The sequence below is a fragment of the Clupea harengus genome, chromosome 19 (genome assembly GCF_900700415.2).
Source record: "Clupea harengus chromosome 19, Ch_v2.0.2, whole genome shotgun sequence".
Lineage (NCBI taxonomy): Eukaryota > Metazoa > Chordata > Actinopteri > Clupeiformes > Clupeidae > Clupea > Clupea harengus.
The window spans coordinates 24,348,780-24,367,356 of NC_045170.1; the positions used below are offsets into that span (position 1 = coordinate 24,348,780).

General features: G+C 42.1%; 1 protein-coding gene across 2 annotated transcripts; it reads right to left on the reverse strand.

The window, feature by feature from the left end:
* Positions 1 to 1,173: 1,173 nt before the first annotated feature.
* LOC105907716 (programmed cell death 6 interacting protein) lies at positions 1,174 to 16,227 on the reverse strand. Of its 2 annotated transcripts, none has more exons than XM_012836082.3 (18): positions 15,897 to 16,227; positions 12,643 to 12,691; positions 12,222 to 12,291; positions 11,438 to 11,565; positions 11,114 to 11,267; positions 9,828 to 9,928; positions 9,316 to 9,432; positions 8,020 to 8,242; positions 7,442 to 7,565; positions 6,747 to 6,924; positions 5,809 to 5,920; positions 5,036 to 5,205; positions 4,622 to 4,870; positions 3,839 to 3,973; positions 3,055 to 3,149; positions 2,728 to 2,860; positions 2,460 to 2,641; positions 1,174 to 2,206 (listed from the first exon to the last, which is right to left on the reverse strand). In XM_012836082.3, the coding sequence occupies exons 1-18, from the start codon at positions 16,100 to 16,102 to the stop codon at positions 2,014 to 2,016; spliced, it is 2,619 nt and encodes an 872-aa protein (XP_012691536.1). In that variant the 5' UTR covers positions 16,103 to 16,227; the 3' UTR covers positions 1,174 to 2,013. The 2 variants fall into 2 exon arrangements, with proteins under 2 accessions (XP_012691536.1, XP_012691535.1); XM_012836081.3 differs by having other exon boundaries at positions 9,316 to 9,447.
* Positions 16,228 to 18,577: the final 2,350 nt, after the last annotated feature.

The following is an 18,577-nucleotide window of genomic DNA, read 5'->3' on the forward strand; positions in this document are numbered from 1 at the left end:
TTCTATGTCAATGTACATGAATACCCACTAGCAAATTTGAATTTTTTGTGACCTTTTTTTACTGCATATTAATCAACAGGTACATATTTACCTTGAAACCATATTTATCTTGAAACCATTGCAGACATTTTCTGAAACCTTTTCAGTTTTTTTTTGTAAAAAAAAACACAACCACAATAAAATTGTTAGTTATTCATGACTGATGGAATGGAATGGTGGCACATCTTTCTCTTCAGTTTGACCTGAGATTGCTCCCACTACTCTTCTCTGCTAACACACAGCTCGGACAATCAATTTGACATCTGGCTATAACTTGTTGATTGACTGATTACTAGGCTAACAACCAAAGTCCCACTCATACCTGCATTGATCAGATGCCTTTTGAGTTATGGAGTTATTGTTTAGAAATGTTAATAATTATTTCAGACAAGAATGCTTCTTGTGTCAGTGGTGTTGACATATCTGGTTGTCTAACACAATCATAAGTTTGAGTGAATTATGAGGCAAGTTACACCATTGCTTCATAGCTACATTCACTGGTATTTGTCTTTCTACAATTTGATGACTAGACCTCGGAACTTGATCAAATATTGAATTCCTGTTCTAAGTATAAGAGCAGAGTTGGGATGGCGAAATTTCTCAATCTGAGCTATTAGATGGATGCATTCAAGTTGGTGTCCTAAGATTACTACAAGCAAACCTTAATGGCAGCCTGCACTGGAATGGCAAAGATCTGTGTGGAGTGCAAAAGGTCGTCTACCAAGTAGTGCTGGTATGACATCAGAGGTCTATTTTCTCTCCCTAGTTGGTCATTGGTCGTTTAGCACACTTGTGGGCGGGGCAATATGTTATGTCCCACCGCAGTCATAGCTCCTCCACGCCCCATATTCTGCAGTGATTACCTTAATTTATATACCAGTTTTGAGGACAATAACATGTACCATTACCAAATTGCCTTCCAAAATCTCTGAAAAACAATGAATAGCTAGTTACCATGCCAACATGAAAGTATGCTAGCTAACTAGCTGTTCCCTCTTCTCCCTCACCACCCCAAATATAGCCTTTTTGATAATTTTTTTTGGATGGATACTCACACATTACTTAAAACGTGCACACACACACACACACACACACACACACACAGAGATCAGAACAGACCACTTGAGCACCTGGTTTATGTCCAGATTTTAATCCCACGTGGAAACATAAAAACACAAACATAGTTGATTGTTAATAAAGTAATTACATCAGTGAAGCCCTCCAAAAGCACTGACTAAAATGATGGATGTAGAGCAACAAAAAGAATAGCAATAAAGAAAACTTTAAAGAGACTGTACCTCCCAACAATGACCAGCATGTACACAAAATTATGAACTCCCACTAGAATATACTGCTTACTCTCCTATATGATTATACTCCTTCAAGCAAGTTAAGGTGGTACTGAAGTTTTCGATATAAAAATAAGACGCATGCCCCAAACAAGCGCCTTTCTAACTTTGGACGTCAGTGAAAGGGAGGGGGGGGAGCAAGGGAAGGGAGGTGGTTGGGCTTAAAGAATAAAGTTTGTGGATTCTGTTGAGGGAGAATAACTGTCAGTCAGCATTACGTTCTTCACATGCAGCCAAAAATAAGTGTTTCAGAGGTAGCTCCCCATTTAAGGAACTCGTTCTTTAGGGTGTGTGGTGCAGAGCACTCGTAAAAGGAAGATAAAGGCAGTGCTTAGTTTCAGGATGGAGTGCAAGGGTACAAGAACATAAAAGTAATTATTGCTGGGCTAGTAGGACTGTGTCTGTGGTGAAGTTATTGGGGTAGTAGTCACATAGGTGTGGTTTACAAAGTGTTGAGGAAACACCATGTCAAGTCATTTGAGCTCTGCTAGTTACTGATGTGTAACAAGGACTTGGGTTAGAAGGTAGGCCTCAGGGTGTTAGGACTCAAGCCATGGTATAGGTATAGAACATGAGGGATGAGGGGGAAGATTTTAAAGGGTAGGAAAAAGACTGGTAGAAGTGTTTATTGCTGAGGGTAGTAAGGCTGCTGTTGGCCAGCCTGTTGAGGGTAGGGATAAGGTTGCTGTTGCTGGTTGGGAGGAGGTGCTGGGTAGCCTCCCTGTGCTGGTGGCGTCTGATACGGCATGTAGGGAACTCCTACTCCATACTGACCCCCATACATGTACGGGTTGTAATTCATTGGCATCTGGTAGTACCTAAGACACAAGAAGACAGGCAAGCAGTCAGACACACAGCATATTACTGTTGGATTAACAAACATAGGTGTGACACCAACTAGCGTGTGATTTGTGAAGGAATGTGAAGTACTGTGTTGTAACTGCAAACACCTACTGCTTCAAAGGCGTGCCCAGCTGTTCGTGTGTGTGTGTGTGTGTGTGTGTGTGTGTGTGTGTGTGTGTGTGTGTGTGTGTGTGTGTGTGTGTGTGTGTGTGTGTGTCCATGCGTTACCCTGGGTATCCCTGATAGGTTGGGTATGGGGGTCCTTGGGCTTGAGAAGCAGCAGGAGCCACTGGTGGAGGGTTGCTGCCGGGCGGGGGAGCGCCAGGAGGAGCGCTGCCTGCAGCCTGTGGAGTGATGCTGGGTGGTGGTGGTCTGGCAGGGGGGGTGCCTTTAGCCTGAGTCGGAGGGGGCTACAAGGACACATGAACGGTTACACCAAAAACCTGGTCCTGGCTGGAGAGTCCTAAACAGGAGCATGCTCTGATTTTATACTTACAACAAAAACTGTCCGTGGAGCTGGAGTGGGGCCCGAGCCAGGGGCGGGATTTGTGCTGCTGGGAGCGCTCTGATAGGCTGGAACGTTGAAGGATGGGGCACTGGGCTCACGAGCAATACTCTGTTGCAGTTCTCTGTAATCCACAGAAATGAGCATTTTAGTGGCGTTTAATACATGAACACATCACAAATGCGCCACAGACAGTAAAAAAAAAAACACACACACACACACACACACACATTTCATAAATCTTCATATCAACAACATTTCACACCATAATGTGCACTCTTGCAGTCAATCACAACCAGAGAACCTGAAAGTTCTTACTTGAGGAGCTCGTCTCGTTCTGTCTTGCGTGCAAACACAATGTCACTGCACTTATTCTGGAACTTCAGCAACATCTCAGTCAGGTCATTATAAAACTGGAGGGAGAAAATGGAGAGAGAGACAGACAGCAAAAGAAATAAGAAGGGACAAAGGAGAAGAGAGAGGAGCACATTAAATAAGGGACTAAATGGAATAAGAATGAGTGAATATTTAATGTACCTTTTTGAGTCTGAAGGGGGAGAGGATAGAGGGATGTGTGGATGTGTGTGTGTGTGTGTGGTGTTCGATCATCTTCTGTGTACTGGAAATAATGATGTCTGTTTGTGGCTTAGGTGCCCTCCTTAAGGTTGATGGAGTTCTCAGTTTACCTCTGTGTTTTGTTTCCCTCTGTGCAATAACAAGTGGCCTGTGATGTTTGTGTAGTTCAAGGAGTACCAGCTGACTTAATGCCCTCCTTCTGCTTGATATTTTCAGTCCGACTGCAAGTGTGCACGCACTTCAGCGAGAAGGTAGAGTCCACTATTCTAAACCAATACACTTTTTATTCCAGCCAATCAAAACCTTGCTTCAAGAGCACAGAGGGGAGGGTGTCATTTGATTGGCTGTTAAGCCCAAATATCAACAACCTTTCCCCCAAAATCGCAGACTCCGCCTTTAAGTGTGTATAGTTGCACCCTTTTTCACACTGAAGGCAATGTATGTGTACTTTAGAGTACGCATGTTTAAGTCCGCATGGACACCATCAAATTGTTGAAGATACTGGCGTAGCTTTGTGTGCATGTACCTTAGTGCCCTCCTTCAGATTGCTAGAGATCTCTGTGTAGCTGTCGTGAGCCGCGGCCAGCTTCTTCAGGACGTCGTCCCTGGCGTCGGCCTCATTGGTGGACTGCTTAAGTGCTGAAAACTCCTGGTGAGAGGTCTGCGATAGAACACAAAGAGGGGGGGAGTAGAGGAGTGACTCAACACGGGAGGTGGAGCAAACACCCCTGCTGCATGCCTGGGCTTTGGGTGGAGGAGGTACTGTGGGGGTTTCTGTGAGCTCAACCTTTAGCAAGCCTGTCCTCTGTGTGTGTGGAAATTCTTCTGGACATAGTCTGAAGTTAAAAGTGTGTACATAAGGTTTGTCAAATGTAAGGAAGTCCCTTGATTAAATGTCTGACTAAGATGCAATATTGAGTAATAACGGACATGAAAAAATTATGTGAACACACCATTTCACATTCAATTCTTTGTGATGCATCATGAATCAGTTATTACTCTTAACCTACTAGCTGTATGGCTAACCACAAACCTCATTTATAGGCTCGGCAAGGAGATGACATAAAGTCAGTATCAGTATTATCAGCATGGCAATCATTAGCCAATCAAACAACTGTTGTAGAGTGCATGCATGCATGCAACAGTCCTCAACCCAGAATCAGATGACCTCAACAGCTTGCTCAACAGGCTACAGACTCTTAGTTTCTAATCATATTTTTGCTCTGAGAGTACGAGTGGCTTGTTGTAGTTGAGTTCAAATTCTGTGATCAACTAACTTACTCAAACCCCCCCCTGGTTGTGAGCGTACCTGTATCTTAGCGAGCAAGTCTTCCTGAGAGCGCAGGCTGTTCTGCACGCGCTCCGTGTGGTTGCCATAGTGTGTGTGTAACGCGCCACCGCTCAGGGCCTCCTCGTTGATGGCGCCATCCTGAGCCAGAGCAGTCAGGAAGGAGGCAGTCAGATCAAACGTGACGCTCTTGATCTCTCCCTCCAGAACCTCACGCTCCTGCTTGACCTCATCCAGCTGAGCCAGCTGTGATCGCAACACACTGACCACCTACACACACACACACACACACACACACACACACACACACACACACACACACACACACACACACAGGTATAGTACCCAAACATGTACACAATTGATATGTATATGCCATAAAATATAATATAGACAGAATATACAGACACACACATGATGAGTCAGGATGCATACCTCACTGCCCTGTAGTGTTTTGGTGGGGTTAGCAGAGGGGATGGCGGCACTGAGCTCCGCCTCAGAGCGACACAGAAGAGCGATCATCTCACAGTGGGTGTTGAAGCGCTCACGCACCACCTGGTCAGCTGACACCGCCTTGTCCAGCACACTGCTGAAGTTGGCTCCCTCTGGAGGGGAGGTGGAGGACACAGAGGAAGGAGCAGGTACATTACACAGAGGAAGGAGCAGGTACATTACACAGAGGAAGGAGCAGGTACATTACACAGAGGAAGGAGCAGGTACATTACACAGAGGAAGGAGCAGGTACATTACACAGAGGAAGGAGCAGGTACATTACACAGAGGAAGGAGCAGGTACATTACACAGAGGAAGGAGCAGGTACATTACACAGAGGAAGGAGCAGGTACATTACACAGAGGAAGGAGCAGGTACATTACACAGAGGAAGGAGCAGGTACATTACGCAGATGGAGGGAAGTGGTATTTGGCTCAGGTGAGTGTCTGTCTGTCTGTCTGTCTGTCTGTCTGTCTGTCTGTCTGTCTGTCTGTCTGTCTGTCTGTCTGTCTGTCTGTCTGTCTGTCTGTCTGTCTGTCTGTCTGTCTGTCTGTCTGTCTGTCTGTCTGTCTGTCTGTCTTAGGGGTTTAGGTGTTTGTGAGTGTACCAGGGTGAAAGAAGGTTTGGGGATTTCTGAGTAGTGGTCTTATCTGGTGATCTCTCTACCAGATGGATGGATGCATGCTTCTTCCAGACATCAGGGACTGTGATTGTACCTGTTTTCAGGGGCTTGTACAGGTCGCCAGAGGGTGTTCTGTTCCAGCGCTGGTTGAATTTGGCTCTCAACTCGTTGTCTGTGGCCTCCTCATCAACCAGCATCTTAAGAGACTATATACAAACATGTACATGTAATCACACACTCACTACAATGTGAGCGCACACGCATGCAACCATATCCACACGCATGCACACAGAACATCAGTAGGAACATGTTAAAACAATCAGAAAGACAAATGATAGGGAACAGCTAGTTAATGTTTTTAAAGTGTACTTGGCTGACCAAAAAAATAAACTCTACAATATTCCATCTAGGTTTTCTCGACATTTCATAGTTTCATGTTCTGTGAACCACTGCAGTGTTAAATGCAACAAAAAGTAATGGGCAGTCTCTATAGTTCCGGTAAGGCTCTCGTTAGGGAAATGTCCCCTTCAATCTCATAAATGGATGACTTTCATCATAGCCTCTCAAAACCACTTTGAGTTAGACATTTATACCCTGCTTTGCCCCTCTCTCCATCAGCATGCAGTTAAACCATGGGGCCCTAATTCCATTGACGGGTAACTGGCACGTCCGCCACGCATGAACTAAAGCTGATGTCATACCATGAGCACGATCCTAAGGGCAAACATGGGTGGGTCTGCGTTATGCTCCCACGCTATAGCTTTAGTTCATACGGGATGGACTTTGCTCGTTGTCCGTCAATGAAATTAGGGTCCATGGACTGAAAACTGCAATAAAAAAAAGTTAACTACAATAGTATTTTAGAAAAAAAGAAAAAATAGACATGAAAATAGATCTTAAATTATTTAAAAATGCATCATCTCTACATTGACATCCAGAACAGGTGTTTTATATGGAGGACCTTTTCTACAAACAGTGCTGACATGAGAGGTCAGGGGTTAAGGGTTGTTTATCTGTGACTGTGTGTCTGACCTCGTCAAGAATCTCTCTGTTGCGCGTGAGAAGCTCTGGCAGCTCCTTGATCAGCATCTCCACACTCTGTAGTCCACCCTGAGACATCACAGCACGGGACTTCTCCAGGATGGACTGAGGGACAGAGTCACCAGACAGGTCCTCCAGGGCAGCCGGCAGATTCAGAGATGCCAGAACCCTGGTGATGCACACAGGAAAGGGATCAACACATAGTCACTTTGAACCAGTTGGATGGGATTGCATGACATGACGGCACACGAAAGAGACGCTAGTTCAAACTAAACTGACAGTACAGAGAACTAGACTACATAAAAAATAAATAGAGCTACCACTCGCTATCAATTCTGAGAGATATGATCAGTGGATATCCAAATGAAGGCAAAGTAATTGTCTGATGGATACAGCTGAACTGTGAGTGCTTTTTATTAAAGGGTGATCTTAAGGGGTGGAGCACTACTGATGTGCCCATTTTAAAGCATTTTTTTTTTTTTTTTTTCAATCTCACACTAGGGGCGTAAACATAAAAAACAGAAATTATTTTAGTCTTGTAGATGCTAACCGTGGTCTCTGATAGATCAAGAGCGTCACCACAGGCTTGAAATCCATTGTGTCACAACACACACACACATAAGCCTAATAGTGGCAGAAGATTTTGCATTTTTGATCACAGACCGAACACTTTAACAACTCCTCACCCGTTGCAGAGGTTAGTGGCCTCTCTCAGGCCGCCCACCAGTCTGTTGACCGTATCGGCCTTCCTCTGGTTGGACACACTCACTGACTGCTGCACGGCCATGGGGACCATCTTTTCAAAGAGGTCTACAAATGAACACACACACACACACACACACACACACACACACACACACACACACACACACACACACACACACACACACACACAATTACAGACAATCCAAGTATAGAGACTGCAAGTCAAAACCCTTTTACAGGCTAATTACAAAACACTGCAAGGGAGGCAGTACGTTGGACGGTGTATAGCATAGGTACATCATGGTCAAGGACATGCTTCAAGTGATACAGTTTGTAGTGGTCTGTATAAGTTCCCTAACCTCAAACCACTCTCTGACTGCATCTTTTGAGAAATCAGAGCTTTGATCATTTTAGTTAATCAAGCACTGACCAATAGAGCCTCAGACCACACAGATTGGTGGAAAGGTGATATACACAAAACAATTTGCGTACGCCTACATTACACAAATGAACCTCTGCCTGAAAGGATTCTGGAGTTAATAAGTAATTGATTTTGTACCGCTAAACTTCTGGCTGAGAGGGTTCTGAATGGCGGTAGCCTTGACAAGTGTTGCTTTGCCGATGTGCTCAACGTCCTTTAGCTCAGGCACACGGTCGTGGTAGATGAAGTCGTTGTCCTTCTTGGCGGCAGTAAGAGCTCTGTTTACGCGTTCAGACAGATCTTTGACATTCACATACTCATCATAACGTGATGCAACAGTTTTCACCAGCTCAGCGGCATGCTGCAGGGATACAGAAAAGAACACACAAAGACAAAGAAAATGTTAAATATGTGATCGTCTTTGGGAAAACCAAACCAAATCCACCAACAATTATAATCCAATGTGTTTACATATTCTGATCATCTGACCTGTGTAACTACAATTCTGAAGAAAGTTATCCAAATATCACTTATATTACTATTGATGGAAGTTAATAACCACCACCAAACTGAGAAAATGTTTCATTAAAATATCAAAACGTTTTGCAAGTCAAAATATATATACATGTAGAAATGTGTTACATTCTATACCTCAAATTCAAAGTAAATATGAGCTGAACCACATAAATCACAGAAGAAATAGTTCTCAAGCTGCAGAGCATCAAATATGTCTATGTGAATCTTATACACAGTTCAAACTAACTGTGCATGAGCATAGCATCAAATTAGTACAATAAATGTACAATTACAATTGCAAGTCTTCGTTTTCAGATAGCATGATTGTGTACTAAAAAGGCTACGGGTCACAGTGGGCAGTGAATCATACTAAATTCAAAAGACAACCAAAACATCTATGGCCACTGAAAGATGGAAAAGTGCCAAGAAACATCACATGAAATGACTGACATTCATCAGAGGTTCACGGAAGGTCTTTGGCATCTACTGTATCCCTGAAGTAGCCGGCTGTTAACCGCAGCCGTTTTGGAGGCTATATGATGCTATATATCATTAGCATGAGGTGCTACATATTCTGATTAATTTTTGTAATATCTCAGGTTGCTATTTTGTGTAAACCTGAGAATTAGAACTGAAGGTAAACCATGTGTTATGTTTGAGCAATAATGGTCGGCCTATTTTAGCTAAATTAGATGGAAAAACTCAGAATATAAACATGACATGAAGCTCACAATATAAGGCCTGTTGATACATACTGTCTTTCAATGTTGTTTAAATTTAAGTTAAACCTCAACAGAAAGCAATAATTATGTCTCTGTATACCATCACTCAATTTTAGACAAATAGTGTGTATGTGAGTGCAATCACATACAGAGGTATGACACACACACACACACACACACACAAACAGACACTCACTTGGAGGCGAGCAATCTCCTCTCCAAAACGCTTCTTCTGATCGGCCAGTGCGGCCTGGTGCAGTTCAGCAGTGGCCTGCATCATGCAGTGTTTGGCAGCCAGGACCGGGAGCACCTCCTGGAAATAAAAATACTGACCAGGGAGAGCACCACGGCAACAAACACCACAGCAACCACCAAAACAAGCAAGCAGGCAAACAAACATCACAGCAATCACAGAGGAGCACAGACACACAGCACGGGGTACAGGAAGAGAGAAAAAAAAACAAGAAAATCAGAGCAAAACCCCTAAGACTCACGCGCACGCCCCCCGATCCACGCCCTCCAAAAACACACACACAAATATAAACTCACATGTAGGATTCAAGTTTATTACCAGCTGCGACTATTTCAGGGGCTGTGGTGTGCCCAGTCCTGGGTATAACAATCTTTAAAAGGGGTATGTGTTTGTGTGGTGGAGTGTGCGTGCGTACATGCGTGCGTGCCTGCAAGTGCAACTGCAAGTTTACTAACCTTTGGGAGATTTTCTTTATACTGGCACTGCTTAAATGCATCACCGTAGAAATCGGCAGCCTGGTTAGCCAGTTTAGCGATAATGGCGTCCTTCATCTTATCTAAAGAAACACAAAACATAAGTATAAACTAAATTAGGGACACAATCCTAAATTATTATTGTTGTTGTTGTTCCTATTATAATAATAACAACAACAATACAAATAATAATCATTATTATCGTTGTTCAGACATCAATGTTATTGGTATGATTTGGTTATAGTATAGTTAACACATTTTGACTCCCCTTTTGAGTTCCAGAACTTTTTGGCAGCAGTGGAAAATTGTGCAACCCTTTAGGGAAATGCAATTTCACAAAAACGGAATGATTTTTTTCCATCGGTCTTGCAAGCTCAGATGTGACTGTCACTTAAGGATAAGAGTACAAGTCTTGAGACAACCTGCTGACATTTTGTTGCCGTCAACAGATTATGTTCATCATATTCCCCAATAACACCGATGCTTATAAAACGGTTAACCATTTGCACAGTTCACAGTTCCTCATAATTACTCTCTTCATATCCGTCAGGGAGACCTTTCCCTATAGGTTAGGGCTCTAGAGATTTTTGTACTTGCCTGTGAAATATTGTGTGTATAAACATGAAAAATAAACAGGACAAATAATCAGGTTTTGATATAAATAATACTAAAAACTGTAACTCCCTCAAGAAGTAATCACTGCATGGATGACATTTGGAATCATTTAGCTTTGTCCTGTCCTTACCGAACTAAGTTACATGACAACGCAGAGAACAAGGCAAATGTGTGGTGCAGACAGTGTATGGTGACGGTTTTATGGAGCATAGAAACATTCTTTTCATGACTTTATGCTTACATAAAACAAGTCTTCCCTCTTTAGCCACCAGTCTAAGTACGACATGGCATGAAATACCCACTTTAAAATTAGGACATATGTATACAAGTTCAAATTGGGTGGAACACCTGGGTGGAGACTGAAATACAGGACGGTCCCTGGAAAACCAGGATGTCTGCTAATGTCTATTCCTTAACAATTCAGTGTACCTCTATGCATGAACTATTGACATATTTGTAGCTTTATGATGCTTTAATGCATATTTATCCCCCACAGCAGATTATTCATTTGAAAGACATTTGAAAGATTTATTTAAATTTTCTTCTGAGGTCTCACTCACTTTCGCTACTGCCATGTGCAGTTGGCACGACTGCCATACCAGTAGTATGTAACACTTCATTAGCAAAATGGTTTGAAGAGGAGGACGGCTTACCAGAGGTGGCTTTGATGCAGAAGACTTCCTGGGCCTGAGCCAGCATGATCTGACTGAGGGTGCTGGCAGTCTCAGGGGAGATGTCCATGGTGGGCTCCCGGGACAGCATAGATAACACAGTGTCTTTTATGTGTGCAAACGCACCGCTGGCCAGCTACGGAGATACAAGTGGGATGAAAGGGAGAGGGTTCTGAGGGCCTTTTCCACTGATACTTTTTGTCCTTGCTCTATGTGACCGTCTGATATACTGCTGTGTACACAGGAACAGGGTGGAGGAACGGGAATGTGAGTGCACACAAGTTCAATCTGAATGGTTTTGCTCACCTGATAGTTCTTGGCAGCAGCCTTTAGCCCCTCGTCGCTGTCCAGGTTCTGCTCAGAGGCAATCTGACTGGCTAAAGCTCCGATATTGAACAGCACGCAGGTCTTCTCATAGCCCATACTCGCCAAGGCTACATAGATCCACAGAAAAAAAAAAGTACAAAGACATTGACCACACCCCATGAGTAAACATCCATATTCCAAAGGATCCCTCCGACATATAGACATAAGAGAAATACATGAGTCAGGCTTCATACATTTAACCCTCCTGCAAGTGATCAGTGTGAAAATTGCCTGTGTAGCTTTCAACCAACTGAATATGTACTTAATGTGATACAAATAACATAACAGTTTAAATATTACATTTAAAAGTTATGTATAAATCACATTGATCATGCCTTTTTTCTAACAATTATATTTAACTAAAAAGTATTCTTCTCAGATCCATGATCTTGTATTAAATGTAGTTTATTCCAGTCATCCACACAGTTGCTGTTAACAATACAAATGTAGGCTCATAGGTCCAATACCAAACTAATGTGATCACATTTTCAGACAGGTGAGCTCCAATCTGTTTATTCACAGACAGAACACGATTGCATGACAAGGTTACAAGGCCTCTGTATACAGTTCTGATAACCTAGAGGCCCCAAATTCATGATTCTTTAATAATACTTCTTTTCATAGTCATGTGGTGTTTCACAGTTCAGAATTGAAAAACTTACATCCCTAGTAGTGTGTATGTTAAGTGTACATTGTATGTATGAGATTGTATGATGAGTCTCACCAAGTTTAACAGAACCTCCAAACAGTGATCCTTTATCAAAAGCATCCTTCCAGGTGAATGTGAGACAGAGCTGCAACACACACATATATTAATATTTATCAGCAGAGAATTTCAGGTAGAAGTTCCACAATTGGCTAAACTGGCAAAAACAGCTATACTAAAATGTAACCTAAATTTGAAGAGGGATTGCTTTCATTTCTAAAATTAGAGTAACAATTGGTTAGTTTGGACTCATTTGGCAGAGTCCTTCACCCTGAGAGGGTAAGAAACATCAGAAGAATCAGGGAAACTATGAGCAATTATCTCAAACTAGCCTGTGTGTGCTACACAGTTCAAAGCAAATATCTGGGGGCTTATCAGTACACATTATTCTTGTCGGCCGTTATCAAATATTAACGCAGTCACTAAAAGAGATTCTTACCTCTGGGAATGGAAATTTGGGCTCAACAACACAGAGCTGATCATAGTACCTGTAGGAAGTAGAATGAAGGTGAGTTTCTTACTGAGGAGGAGTTGAGGCCTGGAGCATATCAGTCTATCGGTCATAGCCACACCACAGTTCAGTTCCTACTTCACGCTGCTGTAATCCAGCCACAGGTGGACAGACACTGATCTATTTGGCTAACAAATCCTGGGAACTTTTCCTCTCCATGCAAATCAACCTGCTGCTTGGCCCTCTGGAGACTTCCTCACTTGGTGAGATTTAGGGAAGAACTAGGTTGTATTTAGCCAAGCGGTCGCATTGTCTTACTATATCATTAACAATAGTACTAAGTACAATCACTTTCGGTGGCACGCATACCTCCACCTAGGGTAAATGCCGTATCTCACAACGTTAGAGAAACTACACTTGTGCAGGCGCCCCATGAGTCAGATCCGATTCCAAAATGTAAGGGGTGCTTCCTTGGCCCATGCTACACCTTTCCACCAAGTTTCATGAAACAGCAGCAGTTTTTACGTAATCCTGCTAACAAACAAATTAACCAACCAACAAACAATGGAATGGTTTCATGGGGAGCATTCCATTCAGAATATACTGCTCATTAAATCAATACATATGTAATTTTGTGAGAACAGTGATTTTGAAAAATCTTCCGAAATCGCTAAGTTAGGTCATATCAACTTGAAAGGGGGTATTTCTCTCACTCAGGCAGCAGAGGAATTTGAATTCTTTTTCCTGCAATTTTCCTAGGATTTATGTCAATTTATGCACAGTGATACAGTAAATTGACACTTTCTGTTCATGCCGTTATATCATGCCAAAGCAGTCATTTGTTTGTATTAAAAGTTGATAACATTCAGTTAATACGGTTACAAATATACCTGCACACTTGTGAACGGCATTAATCATCTAATGAATCATGTTATGTCCAAACCTTTATTGCAAACTAAAGGATGTTAGTCTAACCATCAAACATATCCTCACATCTGGCACCAAGAATACAAGAAGACCCAATCACCCAGGCTTCAAATGCCACATGACTGATGATTACAGTAACCAAATACCGTACCCTAGTGCATTATTAAAACCTGCCTATGGGTAACAAACTTTGTGACAACAAAATGGTTCAAATGGAGGTAAGCTAAAATATCAGAACACATGTCCATCCCTGACCAAAGATGGACAGTTCACTTCACTTGGTCCCCGGGCGCTACAAGCTGCCCACTACTCCTGGGGGGTCCTTGAGGAAGGACAGTCCAGGATGGGAAAAAGCAGAAAATAAATTCACCGCGACCTCAGGCCCACCTGCGTGTGTGCGTGTCCTGTGTCGCCTCCATATATGCACGTGTGTGTTCCAGTGTGTCGTGTGTGCCATTAAAAACCTGACAAAGGTCTTAATTATTATTATAAGCTAGATAATGCTAATTGTCTGAAGCTAACCATTTAAAGCCTGCCCCTTGAAGTGTAAAAAAAAAGAAAATCCAAATTGCACCTTTTGACCTCAAGCTGAGATCCATTCATAAAAAACATCCATCCCTGTTCACAACTTTCTACTTTGCTGGGGAACCCATACACTCATATTATTCACCATAGGGTACTGATCAATCCAATAATTAATGGATAAAGGCATTCTGTTTGAAAGTCGCTGAATGAAATCAAACTATATCACTTCGGCCTCCACTTATTAAATTTCCTTCCTTTTGTCATGGAACAAAGTGCTGTAACCCAACAGTACACAACTGCTTACTTGCAGTCAGAAATACTTGTTGGTGGCTGGCCTATTGAATGTCTAGCAGTGCTGCAAAAGTTCATTGTTCAAGTGTATGGTTCTCCTTCCCCCTGAGCCTGTGCTATATTTCAACAGTTCTGCAATATTGACAGCATTTTTTCAGCCAGATATTAATTACAATAAATCCCTGAAGATAACAATGGAGGACCATGGTCTAAATATGGTTGTTTGGTTGAATAAATGAATGAATGAATGAATGAATGAATGAATGAGCTTGCATGCTCTGATGCGGTTCAGGCCCTGGACTCTGTAAAGGGTCTTGAGACAATAAAGTGCAGAATTCACAACATTTTAACAGGACAGCGGGTATTTGAAATATAGGCATATCTTTGAAACAAAAACAATAATGAAACGAGTAAAATAACACAACAAATATTATTAAAAAACTAGAAGATTTTTTTTTCAAAACTACTAATTTAGTTAATCTTTCTGATGTAGGGCTGTGCAAATAATATATTATGGCTTCCAACGATTATGAAAACAATGTAACAGTAACGTCATCCTCCAGACTGCATGCATGAGCCATAGATGTGGGATCACCAGGAAGCTCGCACTATCTACCCTCGGCTTCCAACTACATATCCTCACATGCAAATGACATTCACGTGTATGGCAGGCTAGACAGATTATACTAAGTAAAGTGATGGCAATTTAGTACCGTGCTAACAGTACGTTGCGTTGATAGCACAGAAATCCAAATGCTAGTTTGCCAACGCTTTCAAGTTCAGGCATTCAAGAATGTCTGATATGAAACTGACGATTCAGTTGCTACTTTGGCCAATGAAGTCCGGACCAACATGACATTCACTACGACGACAAATTAGCTAACAGAACTATTTTAGCTCGGAGGGTACTCGATCTTTAGGCCATATTGTCAAGTGCGGCAATAAGTTAACACTAGTTAACGTTAATGAGTCCCAGAGGGGCGCACCCGCCCCAGTGTGAGTCAGCTACAGGCGATTGGTAACGTTAACTAGTTTATTGTCATTTTGAGAGACCGTCCAATGCACTTAACAATAAGCAAATTAGTCAGCTGACATTTCAGTCTACATAAACACAAAATCATACCTTCACGAACAAGCAGGATGCTAACTACCTAGCCATAGCTGACACAAGTCATAACAAGCTCATGGCGTTGCTTTTGGTAACCACAGAGCATTCGCCAAACTTTGTTATTGCGACCAATGCAATAAGAGAGACAGTCGCTTGAACACCCGCTGTTTCGATAGACCTAACGTTAGTCCAATAATTTGGAGAAACGCAGCCCAATATACAGGTAACTTTGTCGTAATCATGGGTGCGGCAATCAGCTATAGACGTACTCACTGCTAGCTAGTTGGTTACCACAGAAGGGACCGTGTCATCTGACAAAAGAAAACAACACCTCATAGAGTTGTATAACTCGCAAAGTAATCTGGAAAGTTAACATTACAACTATGCTTACCGCAACAGTATGTCCAAGGAGCTCTCGTGTTTGTCCAAGGGCCTTCCGAGAGCGCTTTTGCGCAGCTTATTGAGTTCCTCTACCGCACGTATATATTCTGCCTGTTCCTCACCAACTGGATACGTGGCTGTGATAAATTTCGATAGTGGTTTTACTAAATCGACTTCTGTTGACTTTTTTAACGGGACAGATATAAACGTCGCCATTTCGGCGCGCCGAACTATCGTCTTTTTTTCTCACTAAAACGGAAATCTACACCTGAAGAAACACAACAGTGGCTAACTTCCTGGGTACTGCTCGCTCCGTCTGGAACGTCAGAACAGTTACGTCATGTGTGAGGCAGGAAAGGGTTGATCGAGAATTTCTAGAACTTCACAACTTCCGGGTTCTGATCATGTACAAGAGGGCGCTTGTGAGAAGGTGGAAAATGAGCATGATTATACATGGAGAGAATACTTTCAGAAAAGTATTTTACCAACTTAAATCGGCAAGCTGTATTTTTATGTAAAAGTATCCTACAGTTAGGCTACAACAATGTTTACGAATACAGCTTCTTAATCAAAACAAAAGAGGGGTTCTTCTATTAAAGGTGCAGTCCATGATTCTAATGGAATACACATTTTTTTGTCAGATTCAGCAAATGTCTCCTAACCGCCCTCTGGCCAACGACGTTTGCGCTAAAAAACAGTCCTGGTTCTTTAAATGGGAAACAAAGTGGTTCATTGCTTTCCATTTAATAGAACATGCTCATTCGGATACAATACATGGACCACTGATAACCTGTTGTATCCTTTATCAGAATCAGAATAATATATTATATGTTAGGTGTTGAAAATTGAAAAACTTTATTTGCACATTTACCTTTTACAACACAATGTGTTTCACAAGAACAATACAACTTTTTACACACCCGGGGTCCGTGCAAGTTTGTTTTAGAACCTACCTTAAATAAACTACTACACATTAGGAACACCTAAATACAATGCTCTTGCATACAGCAAATATTATTCATTTGATCACAGATCGCAGCATTTTTCTGTGTAAATTAGGCCTCTGAAAAGGTGGAGCTATGCAATGAAGCATGCCTAATAAATGTAGCTAACTTGTGGGGAGTAAGCCATCTGAAACGGCACATTTCAAACTATGACCTCCTGTAATCAATTATGACTATATTACAAGAAAGATTTATACAGAGTAAATGTCTCGGGAATTTTTCCTTCCTAAACTTTGCAAACCCTGAATGCATATACGCACTTTTTCATGTTAAGTTCCCATTTCATTAGTCTGTGAAGACCACCATGGTGAAATGTGGACAATAATAGAATTAATGGCATTTGAAATGTCTAAGCTAACCCAAAGCCCCCTGGAAGCGGAGCTCAAAGAAAGATTGAGAAGAAAGTCTTTAGCTAAAAGCAGGGGTCAACCTTACCTGGTGGTCCCTCATACAGTTCACATACCGGCATACTTACAGCAAGCCATCCCACTTCTGACACCATATGTAGCGAAGGGAGAGAGCAGTCACTCCGCCCAGCCTTGAACCCGAGTACCAAACCTGCACCGTAATGCCAAAGAGTCATGCTCGTTGGTATGGCAGTCAGAGCACATACTCAACCATAGTGGCGGCACTCCTTCACAGGGTCTTGTAGGGAAAACCGTAGGAGTAGGCCTCGCAAGCATTCATTTCCAAAATGCTTCTTGTCCACAATTTCAATGACTTGTCCCAATTCTGTCTCCAACTGTCATCACGCATGTCTCTGGGTCCATCTCTGTGTCCTCTTCATGGCATCCTTAGATAAGAGGGCTGCATGGTCATGACGTGGTCAGGTTTTCATCAAGGTCAAGGGTTTCATTATACCTACATTGATTGTATTGTATTCTCCTTGTAACATCACACACAATGAATCATTCCAAATTTGATGGGTTAAGGAGTTCCCTCACTTATACAGAATCTCAAGTGTAAAATAAGAACTTGGTCTTAGATTATCTATCAATTGCAAAGGTGGTGTGTGTGAATAGCATTTTAGTGTGTTTACCTTTGATGTTCTCAAATCTGTCTTGAATCTCATTTAAGCATTTCTTCAGTATTTTTCCCATATTTGAAATAGCTGGGTTTTTTCTCACTGTCCTTGGTTATCTGAAGCAACAAGAAAATATGTCTGATAAAGTCCTTGGTGGCTTCATGTCAGATCTAAATTTCCACAACTATCTAATCAACCACGACAGATACTGAGTATCTATTGAATTAGTAAAGAGGAGCAATTGGATGAATTGGATGGAGGCAGCTGTACAGATTTGCCCTACTGGAATTCATTTTAGTAATCTGATGTGAAAGCTATTCAACTCATGAAAAATGTCTATTGCAGGAGGTGACAAGGATGAATTAAAGTAATGTTCTCTATTTATTTATCTATGTATTGATTTATTGATTGATGTAGCCCACGATTATGACTTCCAGATTTGAGAGGGGGCACTGCATCACAACAGCTTGGCAACACATTGTTGCTTAATCGTTTACCATGCAATTAATTGTATTGCAGTACTGTGGACTGTTGCCTTATCTTTACAACATGCTTTGGAAAATTGCAGTGGAAGACATTAAAAAAAATCTTTAACCAGCAGGTGGCGTCGGTTTGCACTATACCCTCATTTATGCTCAGGCAGCTCAGTGGGATAACTGTGCG